The sequence below is a fragment of the Pteronotus mesoamericanus genome, unplaced genomic scaffold (genome assembly GCF_021234165.1).
Source record: "Pteronotus mesoamericanus isolate MK-2021 breed Mesoamerican mustached bat unplaced genomic scaffold, CSHL_Meso_final contig_164, whole genome shotgun sequence".
In the NCBI taxonomy this organism is placed as follows: domain Eukaryota; kingdom Metazoa; phylum Chordata; class Mammalia; order Chiroptera; family Mormoopidae; genus Pteronotus; species Pteronotus mesoamericanus.
The window spans coordinates 16,595,165-16,616,150 of NW_026555065.1; the positions used below are offsets into that span (position 1 = coordinate 16,595,165).

General features: G+C 34.0%; 1 protein-coding gene across 1 annotated transcript in view; it reads left to right on the forward strand.

Moving 5' to 3' along the window:
• FAM227B (family with sequence similarity 227 member B) overlaps window positions 1–20,986 on the forward strand; it is a 214,313-nt gene that overhangs the window by 3,675 nt on the left and 189,652 nt on the right. The window contains exons 2-6 of the mRNA XM_054565682.1: window positions 2,135–2,366; window positions 3,729–3,796; window positions 13,478–13,513; window positions 13,974–14,078; window positions 19,257–19,355. Coding sequence (XP_054421657.1) covers window positions 2,135–2,366; window positions 3,729–3,796; window positions 13,478–13,513; window positions 13,974–14,078; window positions 19,257–19,355 — 540 coding nt within the window. The remainder of the gene's footprint in view (window positions 1–2,134; window positions 2,367–3,728; window positions 3,797–13,477; window positions 13,514–13,973; window positions 14,079–19,256; window positions 19,356–20,986) is intronic.

Genomic DNA, 20,986 nt, shown 5'->3' on the forward strand with positions numbered 1-20,986 from the left:
ACAAAAAAAGAGAAGTGTCCCTGCCCTCCTACTTCATCACCCTCCCACTTCTGCCCTACTCTATCCCATCACAGTTTTTCATTCCTTTTCAGTTATTTAGGTACCGAAGAGGTGGTATGAAGTCCTTCCTTAACTATTGATCACATTTGACCTTCCCTGTTATTTATTTTCTTATTCTTTGTCTTTTTCTGCTTTCCTATGACTTCTACCTGTCAGTACTTTAATTTCCCTTTTCTTAAAGCGTCGGTGTCCATTTCTGTCATCGGGCTGCTAGATTTGTAATACTGACCTGAAGGGTACTCAGATCCCTACTGTGACTTTTCACAGAAAATCAAAGGGAATTTATGATAGAATAATTATTTCATTTTCATTCTCTTTATTCAGGAAATCACTATGTTATTTGTTTATTCATTTATCTATTCATCCACCCATTTAAATGACCCATAAGGATTATTTTCAAACGTGGCTCTTATTCTAATTTGACAATATTTGTCTCCACAGACTGTCTCCTATGAGCATATCTTATTCCTCTGATATCTTTGCATTTTTTGACATTTAGTACCCGAGTGGTTGTGTTTCTTAAAATACATGCATACGTTTATAGGATTTGGGAGAGCATACTTATGTGTATCAGTAATATTCTTTCTTCCAAAATTGCAGAGGGAACTAGATCCCTCTGGGAGTTTTCCAGCATTAAAAACTATGTATTATGTAGGCACTTGTTATCATTATGGAGCACAGTTAATAAATAAAGTTATGTATAGTGGCTTTCATGGACTTTTTTTGGCTTATAAACAACAGAAATTTATGTTTCACAGTTCTGGAGGCTGAACAGTACATGCTCAAGGCACCAGCAAATTTGGTGACTAGTACAAAACCTGCTCCCTGGTTCATACACAGCCTTCTTGCTGTGTCCTTATATGGTAAAAGGGATGAGCAAGCTCTCTGGAGCCTCTTTTATATGGACACCAATATCAGCCATGAGGGCTCCATCCTCATGACCTAGTCACCTCCAAAATCTCCACTGCCTAATACCATCACCTTTATGATTAAGATTTCAACATACCATCTTTGGGGTGACACAGACATTCAGGAGGTACCATAGCAGGAGGTGTCAGCTCTAGTGTCCAACAGACATAAGACCAAGGGGGACAACCTGCACCCCAGGTTTGGGTAATCAGTAAGGGCTGTAGCACATTGTGCACATCATTAAATTTTAGAGTTAAGTGGGATTTGAAAGGTCTAACTAATCATCGTATTCTCTGCTATCCTGGCAATAACACTAATCCCTTTAGCACTAGTGGCTTTAGTAGGCTTTCAAATGGAGAAAAAGGGATTCCTGTTATTTCCCTCTCTTGTCTTCTCTTCTCTTTTCTTTGTGTCCTTCCCTTCCTGAATAATTTAGTCCTAAAGCCATTTGGAGACCAAAACAAGGCAGGCAATCAGATTGTCAGGGGAGATGGGATGTACTGTGGTAGCACAGAGCAAGCTGTCTGAACTCAACCACAGTGAGAAGCATGTCCCATGACACCATAGGTGTCAGAATCCATGATCACCTGAAAAGGTTGATCAAATAAATAGATATGTTAAAGGTAAGGGCAGCTAGGTTTTCTTTTTACTGTTGGAGATAATTACAATATGGAAAGAGAGAAAACTAGAATGTTTGGAATTAGAGGTGCCAATGTGAGCTCATCATTTTTAAGTACTCAGAAAAGACTGAGAAACTACATATATATGAAGTTGAAATGTAATGTGTAATACTGAACTAGATCCTTTTGCTATAAAGGGCATTGTTGGTTCAGTTGATGAAACTTGAATAGAATCTGAGGATTAGATTAGAACAATGCATCAGTGCCCATTTCCTAATTCTGGTGGTTACATTTTGATTCTATAGAAGAATGTGTTTGTCATTAGGAAATATACACTAACGTATTCAAGGATAGTGGATCATCAGTCAAGTAAGCAATTTATTTTCAAATGATTCAAGAAAAGGGTTTTATAAAGTATTTGAAGTTTCTAAAGTTTATGATTGTTTCAAAATTTTAATGAATACATTTAATAAAAATAATGCTGTGTAATACAATCTCAATTTTAGCTAATTGATTTAAGTTGTATCCCATCACATTTTTTGCAGGATTATTGGCCAAGGGATATCCTTTTTGAAGATAATGATAAATGGGTATACATGCTGAATAAAATAAAAGAAGATAGCTCATTCACTTCAATCTATACACATCTACGGGAAAATGTCCCTCATATATATGATACCCTCGTGCTCATGGAGTCAAGATTAAAGGAATGTTCAGTTCTTTTGGAAAACCATGCTGCTCACATATTTGAATGTGACAGCATAATTACTGGGATAGGTAAACATTATTTTCATGAGTAGCGCAATGGTCAGCTGTGTGTGTATATGTGTCTGTTTGTCTCTGTGTCTGTAGTCTCAAAAATTGAAACCCTAAGGTATGAAATATCTAAAAACATAAAATTAAATTTATTTTTATTTTAAAACCTCATCATTTCAAAATGGTCTCGTACAGATTTTTAGTTGAACATGAACATCCAATAAAGATGTAGAACATGTAGAATCAAACTATTGCTAGGACAAAGTTTCAGATAGCTGTGAACTTTGTTAAGCTGGAGAAAAGGTAGCTGAATGTCAGGAAAACAGGACTGCATCCGCTGATATTGGTACCAGAGACAAACAAGCCAGCAAGGGTCAGGGAATAACATAAATACCTAAAACCCAAAGTAAAAAGGGTGAGAGTTGATCTATGTGAGCTGGGTTAGCTTGAAGGAAGGAGTTACTTACTATTCAGTACTGAATAGCTGCAGAATTAATAAAAAGGACATCTGCTAGTAATGATAATTTTTTACTTCATTTCAGTATTTGTATAACTTTTTTCTTATCTAATTAATACTTTCAGAAAAGTTTTTAAATACAAATGGTGATTCTTGTCTTATTCTTTATTTAACAGGCAAACATTATATGTAATCCTTAAAAATGCTGATATTGGTTATACTTACGAAGCATTTTCTATGTATTAAATAAATTTAATTAGCTCTCTTATTTAGATATTTAATATTAATTTATGGACCTTGATTTTTCAAATTTTGAGAATGTGTTTATATATACTACTATTAAATTTACTACTGTTTTATTTTAAATATTCTTATTTAATTTTGGATTATTTTTAATGTAAAATATTTTTGAAATATATATATAGAGAGAGAGAGAGAGTGCACATGTGCATACTTTAAAAATAATTTTAGGTATATACTAGAGCTTGGATTAAAGTCTAGGTTAACTGACTTCACAGTCCCCCATAGACTTTCACTGGGCCATGCTCCAAAGTCTATACTTTCTTGAATTTAAGGTGACCATAAAAGCACAATGCAGGTAACTGAGCTATTTGAAAAACATGGGCTTGTTCGGACAGAAGAGATTGAGGTAAAACTTTAGATACAGAAGTAAGCACTGATGACATACTAGTTGGAACATGACATTTCTAAAAAACAAAAGGGAAGAGTAGATATAATACTTATTTACTCATTCAATAAGAGTATATGTCTAGCATTATGCTTATCAAAATAGCTAGTTGATTCCATTGAATAGTTTCATGTATGTTATATTTAAAATATCTAAATCATTTTCACTTTTAAAGAAGATTATACATATGTATATACATCCATACATGTATATGTTGTGAATTCTTATTTTTTTAAAGGTTCTCAAGGAAAATTGGAAAAATACAAGGCATTTATAAAGAAGTACCATAAGAAAAAGATGATAATGGTATGGTATTTGTTTTCATCGTTCTTGAAAAATTTTATTTCCATAGAAAATATAATTACTATAATTGAATAGATTATTCCCTATTTTTTAAAATTTTCTTTTAGCCTTTTATCAGCTATCTGAGTTTATAAAATAGTTGGACTCACATTCTCTTTACACACACAATATTAGAATGTTGGCATTTTCACATCACTAGGAGTTATTTAAAAATTTATTTTAATGTATTATTCCATCCTCTTGTTATTTAATAATTGAAATCCTATACTAAGTGCAAGTCCCATATCGGTTCTCTTCCTATAGAAAAAATTAAGAATCCATTTTATAAAACGTTCATAGAAGAACTAACACCTATCCTTCTCAAATTATTCCAAAAAATTCAAGAGGAGAAAAGACTTGCAACCTTACTTTACAAGACCAGTACTATCGCAATTCCAGAACAAGATAAGGATGCTACAAAGAAAATTATAGGCTAATATCCCTGATGGACATAGATGTTAAAATCCTCATGAAACTATTTGTAAACCAGACCCACCAATACATTAAATAGATCATACACCATGATCAAGTGGGATTTATTCCATGGATGCCAGGTTGGTATGATATCCACAAATCAATAAATGTGATACACCACATAAACAAAACAAAGAATAAAAATATGATCAGTCCTGGACAGTGTGGCTTAGTTGGTGGGAGTTGTTGGAGCGTTGTCCAGTAAACTAAAAGGTCACAAGTTCAATTCCCAGTTAGGGTACATGCCTAGGTTGCAGGTTTGGTCCCTGGTCAGGTGCATATGCAAGGCAACCAGTTGATGTTTTTCTTTCACACTGATGTTTCTCTTCCTCTCTCTATCCCTCCCTTCCCTTCTCTCTAAAAATCACTAAGCATGTCCTCAGTTAAGGATAAAAAAAAATCACATCATCATATCAATAGATGCAGAAAAATCACTTGATAAAATCCAGCACCCATTTATGATAAAAACTCAGCAAAGTGGGAATAGAGGGAACATAACTCAGTATAATAAAGGCCACATATGACAAAAAGCCATCATCATATTTAATGGGCAAAAACTAAAAGTGTTTCCCTTAAGATCAAGAACAAGACAGGGATGTCCACTTCCATCTCTCTTATTCAACATAGTACTGAAAGTCCTAGCCACAGTAATCAGACAATAAGAAGAAATAAGAGGCATCAAAATTGGAAAGGAATAAGTAAAACTGTCTTATTTTCAAGTGACATGATACTGTATAAAGAGAACCCTAAAGATTCTGCCAAAAAACTAGAACTGATAAATGAATTAATGAAAGTAGCAGGATACAAAATAAATATCCAAAAACCAGTTGCATTTTTATATACCAATAATGAACTCTCAGAAAGGGAAACTAAGAAAATGATCACATTTATAATTGCATCCAAAAAAATGCCTAGGAATAAATTTAAACAAGGATGTTAAAGACACGTATTCAGAAATTATAAGACATTGATGAAAGAAATTGAAGAAGATACAAGTAGGTGGAAACATACACCATGATCATAGATAGGAAGAATTAACCTCATTAAAATGACCATACCACCCAAAGCAATCTACAGATTCAGTGCAATTCCTATCAAGATACCAATGGCTTATTTCACAGAACTATAACAAATATCCCAAAAATTATGGAACCACAAAAGACACCAGATAACCACAGCAATATTGAGAAAGAAGAACAAAATTGGAGGAATCATGCTACCTGATATTAAGCTATGCTGCAAGGCCACAGTAATCAAAACATCATGGTACTGGCATAAAAACAGATGTATAGATCAATGAAATAGAGAGCCCAGAAATAAACCCACACCTTTATGGTGAATTAATATTCAACAAAGGAGGCAAGAACATACAATGGGATAAAGATAGTACATTCAATAAATGGTCCTGGGAAAATTGGACAGATATGTACAAAAAATAAAACAAGACCATCTTCTTACACCATACACAAGAATAAATTCAAAATGAATTAAAAACTTAAATGCTAGGCTCAAAACCATAAAAATTCTAGAAGAAAACCTAGGCCATAAAATCTGTGATATTTCTCATATATTTTGGTATGTTTCCTCAGGCAAGGGAACAAAAGAAAAAAATATATGAGACAACATCAAACTAAAAAAGTTTTTGCACAGCAAAGGAAACCATCAACAAAATGAAAAGACAATCCTCTAAATAGAAGACCATATTCACTAATGACATCTGATAAAGTGTTAACATTCAAAATTTATAAAAAATGTATAGCCCTGTCCAGTGTGGCTCAGTTGTTTGGAGCATTGTTCCATAACCAAAAGGTTGCAGGTTCAATTCCCAGTCAGTGCACATATCTAGATAGCTGGTTCAATCCCTGAGCCCCAGTCCAGGTCTGGGCCTCTGTGATCCCTAGTCCAGGGGCACATGGGAGGCAATAAATGGATGCTTCTCTCTTACATCAATGTTTCTCTCTCTCATTCTCTCTCTCTCAAAGCAATGGGAAAAAAAAAATGTCCTCAGGTGAGGATTAAATTAAAAGAAGAGCTTATAAAAACTCAACACCAAAAAAAAAAACAAACCCCAAAACAAAAGAAACAATCCAATTGAAAAATGAGCAAAGGACCAGAATAGATACTTCTCCAAAGAGGACATACAAATGACCAATAGACATATGAAAAGATGTTCAATGTCACTTATTATCAGAGAAATGCAAACTAAAACCACAAAGTATTACATGTAAATTGTAATTGTAATTTTAAAAATAACTAAATAAATGTAAAATTCTGAGTTGCCTATTTATGAATTTTTTCCACTTTTAGAAGTTATATTTTTATTTCTAAGAGCTCTTTATGCTTTAAAAATATTACCCCTTCTCAGTAATATATGTTGCACATATTTATACCACTTTATTTATGCATTTTTAAAATATAAAAAGTAGAGACAATTACTGAAGAAGATACAAGATACAAGAAACATTGAGGACAATGACACCTCAGTCCCCTTCAAAGTAGGCACCTTGGGACCTCACACAGTCTCCCAATCGCCACCAGCTGCCCCATTGTACTCTCCTGAATCTCACCGACAGTCTGAAACCTCTTCCCTTTCAAAGGTGATTTTAGTTTTGGGAAAGGCCAGAAGTCTCAGGGCACCAAATCTGGGCTGTAAGGGGGCAAGTCACCTGGGTGATTTGATGTTTTGCAGAAAAACTCTGCACACGATGTGATGCATGAAAGGATGCATTGTTGTGATCTTTACTGCCTTTTAATCGAAAAGAATTTTTTGCTATATAGAACTTTATATTTTCATAGATCTATAATTTTCTATTGAAATTTCCTGTCTTTAGTGACATAATATTTAAGAAGGCTTTCTTCATCACAAGATATATATTTGCTTGTGTTCTCTTGTATTATTCTTACATGTTTTTTTGTCTGTTTAATCTTTTAATCCATATAGTGTTTTGTGTGTGAGTGCGTGTAAGGGAGTAAACCATAAGGATCTTATTTTAACTTCACCAGTAGTGTGATTTTCTTCATATAATTTCTATATAGTCCCTGTTAAATTTACTCCTGGGTCAGTTTTTATTACTGTCAATGAAATTGTTTTTCCATTATACTATTAAGTGGGTTAACGTTGACATATAGGAAATTATATTGGTGTATGGCTATTCAACACTGTTAGTGATTTCTCACCTTGCCTCTGAGTCAGAAAGAATTCTAGTACTTTGCTATTAGGTATAACTTTTAGAGTTTTAGATAGCTATCTTTTTTTCAGTTTAGTGAAATTTATTTTTATTCCTACTTTATTTAAGATATGTAGATGTGGATGTACATTTAGGTTAGATATACAGGCAAACCTCACTTTACTGCACTTTGCTCTGTTGTGCTTTGTAAATACACAGTGGGGGCAAAAAGTAGGTTTACAGTTGTGAGTACACAAAACAGAGTTTATTCATGTTATTATTTATTAATTATTGTATTCTTTTCAACATGAACAACTGTAAACCTACTTTTACCTCACCCTGTATTGTGTTCTTTCACAAATTGAAGGTTTGTGGTAACCCTGCATCAACAAAGTCTATTAGTGCCATTTCTTTCCAACAGCATTTGCTCACTTCATGTATCTCTGCTGCATTTTAGTAATTGTTACAATATTTCAAACTTTTCCACTACTATCTTATTTGTTATGGTCACCTATGATTAATGATCTTTGACATCACTGTTGTAATTGTTTGGGGGCTTCACAGACCATGCCCACATAAAAACAAAATTAATTGATAAGTGTGTGTTTTCTGACTGCTCTGCCAATAGGCCATTCTTCTCTCCTCTTCTTAGGCCTCTTTATTTCCCAAGATGTGACAATATGGAGATTAGACCAATAAATAACACTACAGTGGCCTCTATATGTTTAAGTAAAAGAAAGAGATGAATGTCTTTCACTTTAAATCAAAAGCTAGAAATAATTAAGCTTAATGAAGAAGGCATGTCAAAAACTGAGATAGGCTGAAAGCTAAGCCTCTTGCAATAAACAGCCAAGTTGTGAATACAAAGGAAACATTCCTGAAGAAAATTTAAAATACAATTCCAGTGAACATACAAATGGTAAGAAAGTAAAACAACCTTATGCTGATCTGGAGAAAGTTTTAGTGGTCTGGATAGAAGATCAGACCAGCCCCAATATTTCCTTAAACCAAAGCCTAATCTGGAGCAAGGCCATAACTCTCTTCTGTTCAGTGAAGTCTGAGAGAGGTGAGGAAGGGGAAGAAGAAAATTTTGAAGCTAGCAAAGGTCAGTTCATGAGATCTAAAGAAAAAGGATATCTGAATAATATAAAAGTGCAAGGTGAAGCAGCATGTGCTCGTGTAGAAGCTACAGCAGGTTATCCAGGAGATCTAGGTAAGACAGGCTGAACTTATTAGGGGCTAATGCAGCTGGTGACTTCAAGTTGCTCATTTACTGTTCTGAAAATCCCATAGCCCTTAAGAATTATGCTAAATCTACTCTACTTGTGCTCTGTAAATGGAACAACAAAGCTTAGATGACAGCACATCTGTCTACAACATGGCTAATGAATATTTTAAGCCCGCTGTTGTGACCTACTGCTCAGAAAAAGATTCCTTTCAAAATATTACTGCTCACTGACAATGTACATGGTCACCCAAGAGCTTTGATGGAGATGCACAAGGTTAATGTTGTTTTCATGTCTGCTAACACGACATCCATTCTGTAGCCTGTGGATCAAAGAGTAATGTTGACTTTCAAGTTTTATTATTTAAGAAATGCATTTTTGCAAGGTTATAGCTGCCACAGATTGTGATTTCTCTAATGGATCTAGGCAGAGTAAATGGAAGACCTTCTGGAAAGGACTCATCAGTCTAATGCCATTAAGAACATTAATGATTCATGGAAAGAGGTCAAAATATGAATATTAACTGAAGTTTGGGAGAAGGTGATTCCAATACTCATGGATGACTTTGAAGAGCTCAAAACTTCAGTGGAAGGAGTAACTGCAGCTGTGGTAGAAATAGCAAGAGAACTAGAATTAAGAGTAGAGCCTGAAGGTGTGACTGAATTTCTACAATCTCATGATAAAATTTAATGAATGAGGAGTTGGTTCTTATGGATGAGCAAAAAAAGTAGTTTCTTGAAATGGAATCTATGTTGGGTAAAGATGCTGTGAAGATTGTTGAAATGACAACAAAAGATCTAGAATGGTACATAAACTTAGTTGATAAAGGAGCAGCAGGGTTTGAGGGTACTGACTTCTATTCTACTGTGGGTAAAATGCTATCAAACAGTATCACATGCTACAGAGAAATAATTTGTGAAAGGAAGAGTCAGTCCATGCCCCAAACCTCAGCGATGTCTCCACACCTACCTTCAGCAACTGCCCCCTGATCAATCAGCTGCCATCAACATTGAAGCAAGAACCTCCCACCAGCGAAAATTATGACTCGCTGAAAGCTCTAGATGATGACTAGCATTTTTGTTAGCAATAAACTATTTTTCACTAAAGTATGTACATTGTTTTTTTGACACAGTGCTACAGTATTGCACACTTAATAGACCACAGTATAGGAAAACAGAACATTTGTGTGACTCACTTTATTGTGATATTTATTTCAACTGTGGTTGTCTTGAGTTAAATCCACTCTGGCTGTCTTGGGTTAAGCCTATAGATTAGATATAGATATAAGTATCACTTTGCTCAAAAACTTGAAAATAATCTCCATGGTTTATAGAGAGGAAATAGAGAGGAAAATAATTCACTGTGATGATATCAAAGCTACTCGGAGACTTTAATTTTTGAATGTGGCAGATTACATTAATGGTTTTTTAGAAGCTGAACCATTCTTATATTATTAGCATATACTTTATAAATCTATGTTTTATAAGATATGATTATCTCTTTTGGCTTTGTTATCAAAATTATACTAACCTCAGAAAATGAGTTATTTAGCTTTTCCTCTCTTTCTATTATCTAATTAGTTTGTAGAGTATTGGGATATAAGTTGTTCTTTATGTTTAGTAAAGTTGCCTGTGAACTTTTATGGATTTATTTATTAGTTATATTTTGCAGAGGGGAATAGAAAAGTCACTAGAAAAGCTATGTGGAAGTTACCAGGTGCCATATGAGTAAATATACCAACTTTGGTGTATTATCAAAACATAATATTGAGTGGGGAAAAAGCAAGACACCAAAAAATAATGTACAGTTGATATCATTTCTTTAACTTTCAAAAACACACAACAATGGCTTTTTTTCTTTGTGTGTGTGTGTGTGTGTGTGTGCGCGCGCGCGCGCGCGCACTTATATGTGTGAAAGTATTTTAATGAAATGGAAAGGATAGAAACAAAACAAATAATAGTGCTATCTCAAGAAGGAAGAACTCATGACTAGAACTAGAAATCATTGTAAAAGCAGGTCTGAACTTTTATTATATATAATTATATATAAAGTTTGTATATTCTCTTTAAAATAGTCTCAAACAATACTATAATGTCAGCAGTGATCCATTCTAGGCTGTGGGGACATGGGGATACTGGTAGTTATAGTATTCATTATAATTTCTATATATTCTTAATTTTTAAATTTCTGACATTGGATTTTTTCATATGGCTTTTCAGAATCTATTGAAATGACCTTTGGATGAATTATACTAAAAACGTTTTAATAAATATTTTATTGTTAAATATGTTTTATTGGATTTTTTAATCAGGATTTTAACATTTATTATATTTAGTTTTGTGGTCTTTCCCAGATTATATGACCAAAAAATAGTTCTGTATTATTATTACTCTGCTCTTTAAAAACTTCCAGTGTTTTTTTTGCTTCCTGCAGAATAAAGTTAGGACTTTGAGATTAAATTAACATCTTTCTAAATTTGAGCCTGTTTTTATTGACCAATTGCATCTGAAGCTCTCAAGCACACAACCTTCTTTCTATCATAATTGATCTCACTTTCCCTAAATAGTCTTTCTTTTTTACTCCTTTGCATACGTTTAAAAATGCCAATAATGTGATTCTGTTTGTTAGCAATCTGTTACTATCCTTTCAAATTTATTTCCTATGTCATCTCCTCTATAATAATATATATCGTGTCATGTTGTGTGTATAATAACATTTACCTGGAAGAAGTAAGGATATGAAAATTAATAAATGATACATCAACATGTCCAGATGATCAAAAAAATAAGGTATAAGGATAGCTACTTACTTTCTGTATAAAGGAGTATGGTGAATGTGGAGATGTGCCACATAGATTTCCCTTCAAGGAAGGACCTGTTCCTCTAGATGCTGAGAGTGCTGTTAGAAGACACCCTAAAGCCCTTTTAGGTATTGCTTCACCTACAAAGAACTCCTGAGAACATGCCCTCCAGGAACCACCCACGTCCAATGACTAATCAAGTTGGAGGCAGAAAGGAGGCAAAGGATTGACCCAATGCAGAGTTACAACGATGGGCCCTTTCAGCTTTAAAGCTCTTCTTAGGGTCAGTTGAGGTTGTTAGACTTGCATTATAGCTGACTTCATCTTCTCAGTCTTGCCTCTCTCCTTTCCTTCCATAGATACTGATCCCACAGCCACTCCCAATAAAATTCTGAACACAGACTACAACCTCAGAGTCTGTTTCCTAGGGACTCTGAGTTAACTAGTTTGTTTACATGTGTGTTATAGCCCTTATCTCTTTGTGTTCTGTTTGTATACACATCTTGGCCTATGACTAGTTTGAGGGCAAGGATCATCTTTGTATTCCTAGCATCTAACACAGGATCAGTATTCTAGGCTTCAGTACGACATATATACATGCACCCACACACAAGTTAACTGAGCAAATTTACCAAATATAAATATTCTTTTTCTTTTCTTTTTTAATATATAATCTTTACAATATATTTCTCCCATTATCATTTAGCCTCCTTATACATCCCTCCCCCCAGCCACCACCACACTTCTGTCCATGTCCATGAGTCCTTTTTCCTTTTTGCTCGATCCCTCTACCCCTCCACCCCACGCTAGCTGTCATCTGTTCTCCATCTATGAGTCTGTCTCTGTTTTGCTTATTAGTTCAGTTTGTTCATTAGATTCCACATATGAGTGAAATCATATGGTATTTGTCTTTCTCTGACTGGCTTATTTCACTTAGCATAATGTTCTCCAGATTCATCCATACTGTCGCAAAGGGTAAAATTTTCTTCTTTTCTACCGCCAAGTAGAATTCCATTATGTAAATGCCCCATAGTTGTTTTATCCACTTATCTATTGATGGACATTTGGGCAGCTTTAATATCTTGGCAATTTTGTAAATAATGCTGCAATGAACATAGGGGTACTTATGTTCTTTTGAACTAGTGTTTTGGGTTCCTTCAGATATATTTCCAGAAGCAGGATTGCTGGGTTAAAAGGCAGATCCATTTTTAATTTTCTGATGTATCTCCATACTGCTTTCCACAGTGGCCACCCCAGTCTGCATTTCTACCAAGAGTGCAAAGGGGTTCCCCTTTCTCCACATCCTCCCCAGCACTTGTTTGTTGATTTACCATTCTGACCAATCTGAGATGGTATCTCATTGTGGTTTTTATTTGCATTTCTCTGATATTTAGTGATGTTGAGCATCTTTTCATATGTCTATTGTGTATCTGCACGTCCTCCATGGAGAAGTGTCCATTCAGGTCATTTGCCCATTTTTTAATTGGGTTGTTTGTTTTTTGGTTTTGAATTTTGTAAGTACTTTATAAATTTTGATATTAACCCCTTACCAGATGTATTGGTGAATATGTTCTCCCATTCTGTGGGTTGTCTTGTTATTTTGTTGACATTTTCCTTTGCTGTGTGAAAACGTTTTAGTTTGATGAAGTTCCATTTGTTTATTTTTTTTCTTTTGTTTCCCTTACTTGGGGAGATGTATCTGACAAAAGTTTCTACAAGCAATGTCTGAGATTTTGCTGCCTGTTTTCTTCTAGGATTTTTAAGGTATCAGGTCTAACATTTAAGTCTTTGATCCATTTTGAATTTGTACTTGTGTGTGGTGTAGGAAGGTGGTGTAATTTAATTTTTCTGCACATATCTGTCCAATTTTCCCAAAACTGTTTATTGAATAAACTATCTTTAGCCCATTGTATGTGCTTGCCACCTGAAAATTCTTTAATTTAGAATTTTAAAGGTTTTTATTTTAAATGTTTTCCAGCTTTCAGATGAGACGGAGACAAAGAAGAATATAGAGGTATTTAATATTTCTGTTTTATAAGATTATATATCAAAGTACTATGTGGAAGTAAAGGAATGTTTATAATAACATAGATGTAACTATAAATAGAGATAATGACCCTAGGAGAAAGAGAGAGTTGGGAACAGGAGTAGAAGTTTTCTTTTTCTGCCTAGTCTATTTTCTTATGTGTAGCCTCACTAAAATCCTCGATCATTTGAGTTGTGCCAAATTAGTTCTGAAATATAACTTTGTTTTGCTTTTGGATTTACCACATTGGATATGCCACGGCTCCTAATTTCAGAGAAGCAGCTAATACAAACGATTTTTCTTAGGTGGGATAAGTACTTTATTTTAATAAAAGGAAAAAAAATAATTAACCAGTGATAGCTAACTATTTATCTGTCTTCTGTAGTCACATGGGACTGCTAAACTGCAAAGAGTAAAGTAATTACTGTTATGTGAAATGTCTTTCTAGGCTTGCAACTTCTCAGAATTCAAAACAAATGAGCTTACTCAACTACCCAGACAATTGGATGCTGGACGAATTTTTCTTTTTATTTTAAAAGCCCATAACTTTGATGTATGTAAGTTTTTATTTATTGTGTGATAAATTTTGAGGATATGGTTTAATGAATCAGAGCTTTATTTAAATATCTGACAAATTAGGTGTTTAAGCAAGATTTGATGCTTTGGGTATTAAGTCTGGCATGAAAGACCAGTGATGTTTTACACTCTGTTCACTAGAAGTGAATGTGTTAGACTCTGTGTTTCTACCTCAGGAGTCTGAGGTTGCTTGTGTGCATTGGCTTGGCATGCAAGCATAGCAGGTATTTCCCCCTCCCTCTTCCTGCTCGTATCAGCTCAGGATATTTTAGCCTGCTCATTTTGACTTCAAAATAACTATGAGAGCTCTTCCCCACGACTCCACCCTTTGAGTATCCAAGAGTATAGAGAATTTTTTAGTAGTATCCCTACAGGGTAACTAATTGATGAAAAAATACAGGCATAGTAAGATAACTAGATCATTGGCCATTGATCTAGTAGGTTGAAGGTTGGCTGGTTATTTGCCTTGATTCCCTACCCACTTAAATTTTAGATAGTTACCTAATATGGTTTCTATTTCCTGGAAGCTTAAACAATGTTCCTTGTGCCCCCTGGGCAGATTTTTTTCAGACATTTCTCTGAGATGGACTTGGCCCCCAGTAGGCCCTCTTCCCCATCCATCACCTCCAGGCTTAGGGTGGCTCTTTATTTTTCAACACAGAATCCATGTTGTTTTCTCTTCTACGGTAGTCCTTGATATGTCATCAGAAGGAGCATTATCAACCATTAAACCTGAATGAATCTGTTGCAGCAATTATTTCCTGCCCTTTTTATACTCTCTTCAAAATGAAGGAGAGTACATCTATTCAGTGCTCTGTCTTCAATATCCATTGTTCCAAGAAATAGTGTTATTGACCTATTTGGATCTCCTGTTTGCCCCTCAGAAACCCACAAGGCATCTCAATTTATAACTCCTTCTAGAATGGTTCAATAATGACACTCTCTCTTATTTTCCATGCTAATAGAAATGTTTTTCAATTCTCTTATATATTTTATGGGATTTTGATGAGAAGCAAGGTTTAGCCTGTCCTCTTAATCCAATCACTTCATCCCATTATTTTTTAGAGAAAAACTATGGATGCTAATTATAGTTATGCCTGGGCATACTTATTCCTTTCCCTAACTATATTTTCCAAATTATCTCGGGAAAAATTTTTATTGTTATTAAAAGAAATTAATACATTGTTGAGATAAATAATTTTATGTATGTTGTTCTAGATCATCTATAATATTCTTTCTAACCCTAACATTCTGTGTTCTAAGATGGGACAGAATTTAAACATAGATGCATATATACCTACCACAAATCACAAGGCAATCATGTAAACATGACGTAGAAGTTACAGCTGTAAGGAATTTTTAGTATGGTTAACTTGGAAGTTGCTGGCATAATTCAAAGAAATAGGAAAGTGAGGAGTGGATGTAGATATGGGCATTGAGGCTGGAAGGTGCGCAGTGGGATAAATATGACCAGGAGCTGGGTGTAGATATTATGAGTTTGTATATCAAAGTCATATCAAGGCATATATACCCAGTATTTTCTTTATTAATACCCCTACCTGATTACAAAAACAAATTTAAATTGGCTTACTAGGGCACATGCAATGCAATGGCATTAAAATAAATAGATGATGAAATTAGAGTGAAGAGAAAATAAGCATAGGAAAATAAAAAATAACAGAGGAAAGTTTATTTCATAGAAATGTTTACACTACAGAGCAACAATAATCAAAACAGCATGGCACTGGCAGAAAAACAGACACAGAGACCAGTGGAAGAGAACTGAGAGACCAGAAATAAAACCACATGTATATGGGCAAATAATTTTTGACAAAGGAGCCAAAAACACACAATGAAGAAAAGAAAGCCTCTTCAATAAGTGGTGCTAGGAAAATTGGAAAGCCACATGCAAAATAATGAAACTAGACTACAGTTTGTCTGCATGTACAAAAATTAATTCAAAATAGATCAAAGACATAAATATAAGATCTGAAACAATAAATTACATAGAAAAAACATAGCTACTAAACTCACGGACCTTGGTCTGAGAGAAGATTTTATGAATTTGACCCCAAAGGCAAGGAAAGTGAAGGCAAAAATAAATGAATGGGACTACATCAAACTAAAAAGCTTTGCACAGCAAAAGAAACCACCAACAAAACAAAAAGGCAGCCAACCAAGTGGGAGATGATATTTACAAACAACAGTTCTGACAGGGGTTAACAGCCAAAATAGATAAAGAACTCATACAATTCAATACCAAACAAACAAATAATCCAATTAAAAATGGGCAGAGGACCTGAATTAACAGTTCTCCCAAGAAGACTTATAAATGGCCAACAGATATATGAAAAGATAATCAACTTCACTAGCTTTTAGAAAAATGAAAATCAAAACTACAATGAGATACCACCTCACACCTGTTAGAATGGCTATTAATAACAGGACAAGTAATAGCAAGTGTTGGAGAAGTGGAGAAAAAGGAACTCTCATTCACTGCTATTAGATATGTAAACTGGTACAGCCACTATAGAAAACAGTAGTGAGGTTCCTCAAAAAATTAAGAATAGAGTTACCATGTGACCCAAGAATCCCTCTTGTGGTTATCTACTTGAAAAACTTTTATTCACAAAGATATATGCACCCCATGTTCATTGCAGCAGCATTCGCAGTGGCCAAGACATGGAAACGACCAAAGTGTCCTGTCACAGATGATTGGGTAAAGATATGGTATATATATACTATGAAATACTACTTAGCCATAAGGAAAGATGAAATACTTCCATTTGTGATAACATTGATGGACCTAGAGAATATCATGCTAAGTGAAATAAGTCAGAAAAAGCTAGGAACCATATGATTTCACTTATACATGGGATATAAAACTAAAGCACATAGACACAGACAACAGTATGGTAGTTACCAGAAGGAAACGGGGTGGAGGGGGTAGTAAAGGGTAAAGGGAACCGCAGACATGGTGACGGAAGATAATCTGACTACGGGTGGTGGACACACAATGCACTATAGAAATCAACACTTGAAATCTCTATAATCTTATTAACCCATGTCATCACAATAAATTTAATATAAAAAAGAAAACAGCAAAGAAGAAATGCCTGCAATAACTTAAAATGATTGAACTTATGGATCTAAAACATAGAAAGCGAAGGTTAAAGGGCTACTGTTATATGCTTGAAGATGTGGAAATCCATTGAAATGATTGAATTTCCCTAACTCCATCCAAACACATTCCTGCACACACAGTCACAGACTAAATTTCTTGAGTGAAAGTGTATATTATCTCCTGTTCCATGCAGAACACAATGTTGGGTAGAGATAATAGTAAAAATTGTATTAAATTGAATTTAAGTGAAAAAGGGTCTATGTTACAGATATAAGGAGAAAGCTGAGCCACAAGCATGCTTACAAACACAAATAAAGAATATTAGAAGTAATTTTGTTCAACTTAGAGTCAATATTAGGAGAAAAAGTTTCAAGTCAGATAATCTATAGGTTTTAAGGTATATTTACATTTACTTGAACCACAAAGTATCACAAAGTTAGAAGGAGGAACAGGAAGAAGAGAACATTTAAATTGTTAAGCTGAGTTTGGGTTTGTTTTTTTTTTCCAATTTTCATTTTTTGGTTGTTTTGACTATTGAAATATTTTAAAGAATTTTGAGTTTCTTGAAAAGAGGAAGTTAGTGATACCAAACATAACCATGAATAAAAATAAAAGCAATCATGTAGTTACTTTATGCTAAAAAGCATCTTTGCTTGAATTTGCAAATAATATAAGAAAAAGTATTCAGCTTTCCCCCCGTATTCCAATTTTCTACTTTTTCCTTTATGTATTTTACATACATTCTTTGTAATTAAGAAGTACTAAATTTAAGATGATGCTGTTACCAATGTGAGTGGCCTATGAAAGGGAAATGCCCCACAGAATGTGTGATAAATAATCTGCTTGGTATAAAAGTTTGCACAATGTGTGTTTTTGTAGACTTGTACTTGAGGAACAAGAATTTATACCTATGTATTTCATTTTTAAAAATCTTGTACTCTACTGAATCTAGCATTTAAAAACTTTTAGCTGAATAAGATAAAATGATCTATTGAATATGACTGTTTAAACCAAGATTTATAGTCTGTAGTAGTCATAGTAAAAAGATTTAACCTCGTGTGCCAAGTTTGATCAATTGCTTTAAGAGAACACTATGTTTAGATAAGGCCTAGAGTTATAATGGGGTTTATTGAGGTAGAATTCCATGATTGTTGATATCTGTCTTCAATGTAAAAGGGAAATTGTAACATACCTTGGATTTTTGCTATTCTTGTTCTACCCTACGCTGTCATCGTTTCCATAGGTCCTAACCAAGTGTGATTATTGAGTGAGCATATGAAATGTGGCTAATATGATGAAGTTGAATTTTTCCATTTTATTTATTTTAATTTATATATAAATTCAAAAACTGATACTTGATTCATTTATCAAAAAACTTTTGATTATGATTAAAACAAAATTTAAACCATGTATTTTATTAAGTCTAAATAGTGACCTAGTATTTATGATGCAACTTTAGTGTTCAAATTGAGATGGGCTATATGTGTAAATTATATGATATATTTCAAAGGCCTAGTACCTGAAAAGAATGTAAATTATTTAATTAATAATTTTTGTAATTATATGATAATACAATGATAGTTTAAATATATTTGGTTAAATAAATACCATTAAAATTAATTTCACCTTTTACTTTTTTAAAAAATATTTTACTTACTTAATTTTTTAGACAGAAGGGGAAGGGAGGGCGAAAGAGAGGAAAACATCAAAGTGTGGTTGCCTCTCTTTTGCCCCTCCCTGGGGACCTGGCCTGCAACCCAGGCATGTGGCCTGACTGGGAATCGAGCCGCGACTCTTTGGTTTGCAGGCCGGCGCTCAGTCCACTGAGCCACACCAGCCGGAGCTCACCTTTTATTTTTTAAAGTGGCTACTAGGAAATTTAATATCGCACATGTGGCTCCACATTAAATTTTATTGAACAGTGCTAGTCTATAACCATTGAACGCATACTCTTTACAAACCCTATTTACATTAACATGTTTTATAATGCATTTTAATTTGATCCCCATTTGTCTTTTTTTTCTTTCATAGGAAAAAGTTCTTAAAATCTGGAGGACTCATTTTCTCTCAGAAGCCTCTATTGCTCTTTTGCATGATTGCTTTTGGTGGTGGTTTCTCCATAAATTTAAGGTATAATGGTTTTTTTAAACTTCTTTTTTAGGTTGATTTGCCACTAATTTATTTTTTCCATAGAGGTAGCACTGGCACAAAAAGTGTTTTCCTGGATCCTTTCACAGAGCTTGGTTTTTTAGTATTCCATAACTATTAGAAATCCTATTTGAAATCTAGCATCCTTTCAGAGAATTAATACTTTAAAGGATTAAAGATTCTTGGATTTCAAAGCCTGGGTCTTCATTTAATCAGATAAAGATTAGTGAAATCAAACATTGTAGTAAATGAGAAAGTATATCATTTACTTTAAAATAATGCCTTTATTCCATACTATAATGCGCTGGTAAACACTAAACACAAAACACACTGCAAATCAGTGACATTGAGGTAGGTTTTCATTAGGAAAACAGCCTATAGATTAGATGGAGAGAAGGTCCTCACTTAATTTATAAAGGTTAAGACTCTGATTAGGATTAATAAAAGAAAGATGTGGGTATCTAGGAAACAATAAGAGAATTGAAATAAGCAGCACATAAATCTCACATTAGAAAATATGTGAGCCTAGAAAAAAAATGGTGAATATAAATGACTGCTGTGTAGCCTCTGGATCTGGAAAAATGGAAAATAGAGCATCCCAGGGGTCACAGTCTAAACATTAGGAAGGCTTGCCACCCCAGCAAGGAAGCCTGCAAATGAACTCAACTCTCACGTTTTCCTACCTCAAATTACCCACAGAAGACTGCATATGAATCCTCACAGAAATTCCATACCATAAAGAAATGGGTGTTGCCTATTTTACATACAAACTATTCAGTCAATGTTTGAATCTAATTCTAGATAAGAGTATTTCTGATATTGTTTGGAGCTTGATGAGGCATACAAACTGACATATTAATTCTACAAAGGTAATTACTTAGGGAAATTTGTGAAATCAGGAGAGTTCCATTATCTTAAATTTCTTTTTCTAGATCTGGATCCCGAGTTTACGTGTTGCCATGATAACAGAGAGAAAACTTACTTTCCCACTGAACCTGTTTGGCTTATATATAACAAGTTTTTGAAGAAACAGGCTAGCAAAGTTCCTAGAAATTGTTTTGTCAGACCATAATAGTATTTTATTATTCTGGACAAAATATAGATTTCATGCAAAAATATTAACATCCCACTACTTTTATAAGATTATTCTTAGAATATCAAGGAACTAGATTTTTAAAATTTATCTTTAAACTATTCTCTAGCAATTACTGGCTTGCTGAAATTAAAATGTAATGATTTTAAAATATTATAATTTGATAAAATTTTCAATATCATTTATTATTTTTGATGTACTTAAGGAGAAATATATGATTCAGCTGAATCAGTGTACTGCTAGTATTCTAGGGGGTCAACTGGGGATCCAGATCAAATTAAAGCAAATTTTCCGTGATTTAACCAGAACAGCTCTTCATTCATCTTTTAAAAATTATTAAAGTAACTTCATTTAAAGGCAGCTTAGGAAATTAGTGTGCAGAGATGTCAGGACCTGTGGACACCAATTATATACTTAATAAATCTTGGACACTACGGCAAAACAACATATTATGAATATTGTGGACCTGTATATGTTTGTTTTTTAATCTTCCTCCTCCTGAATATGGCAGCTTAAACAT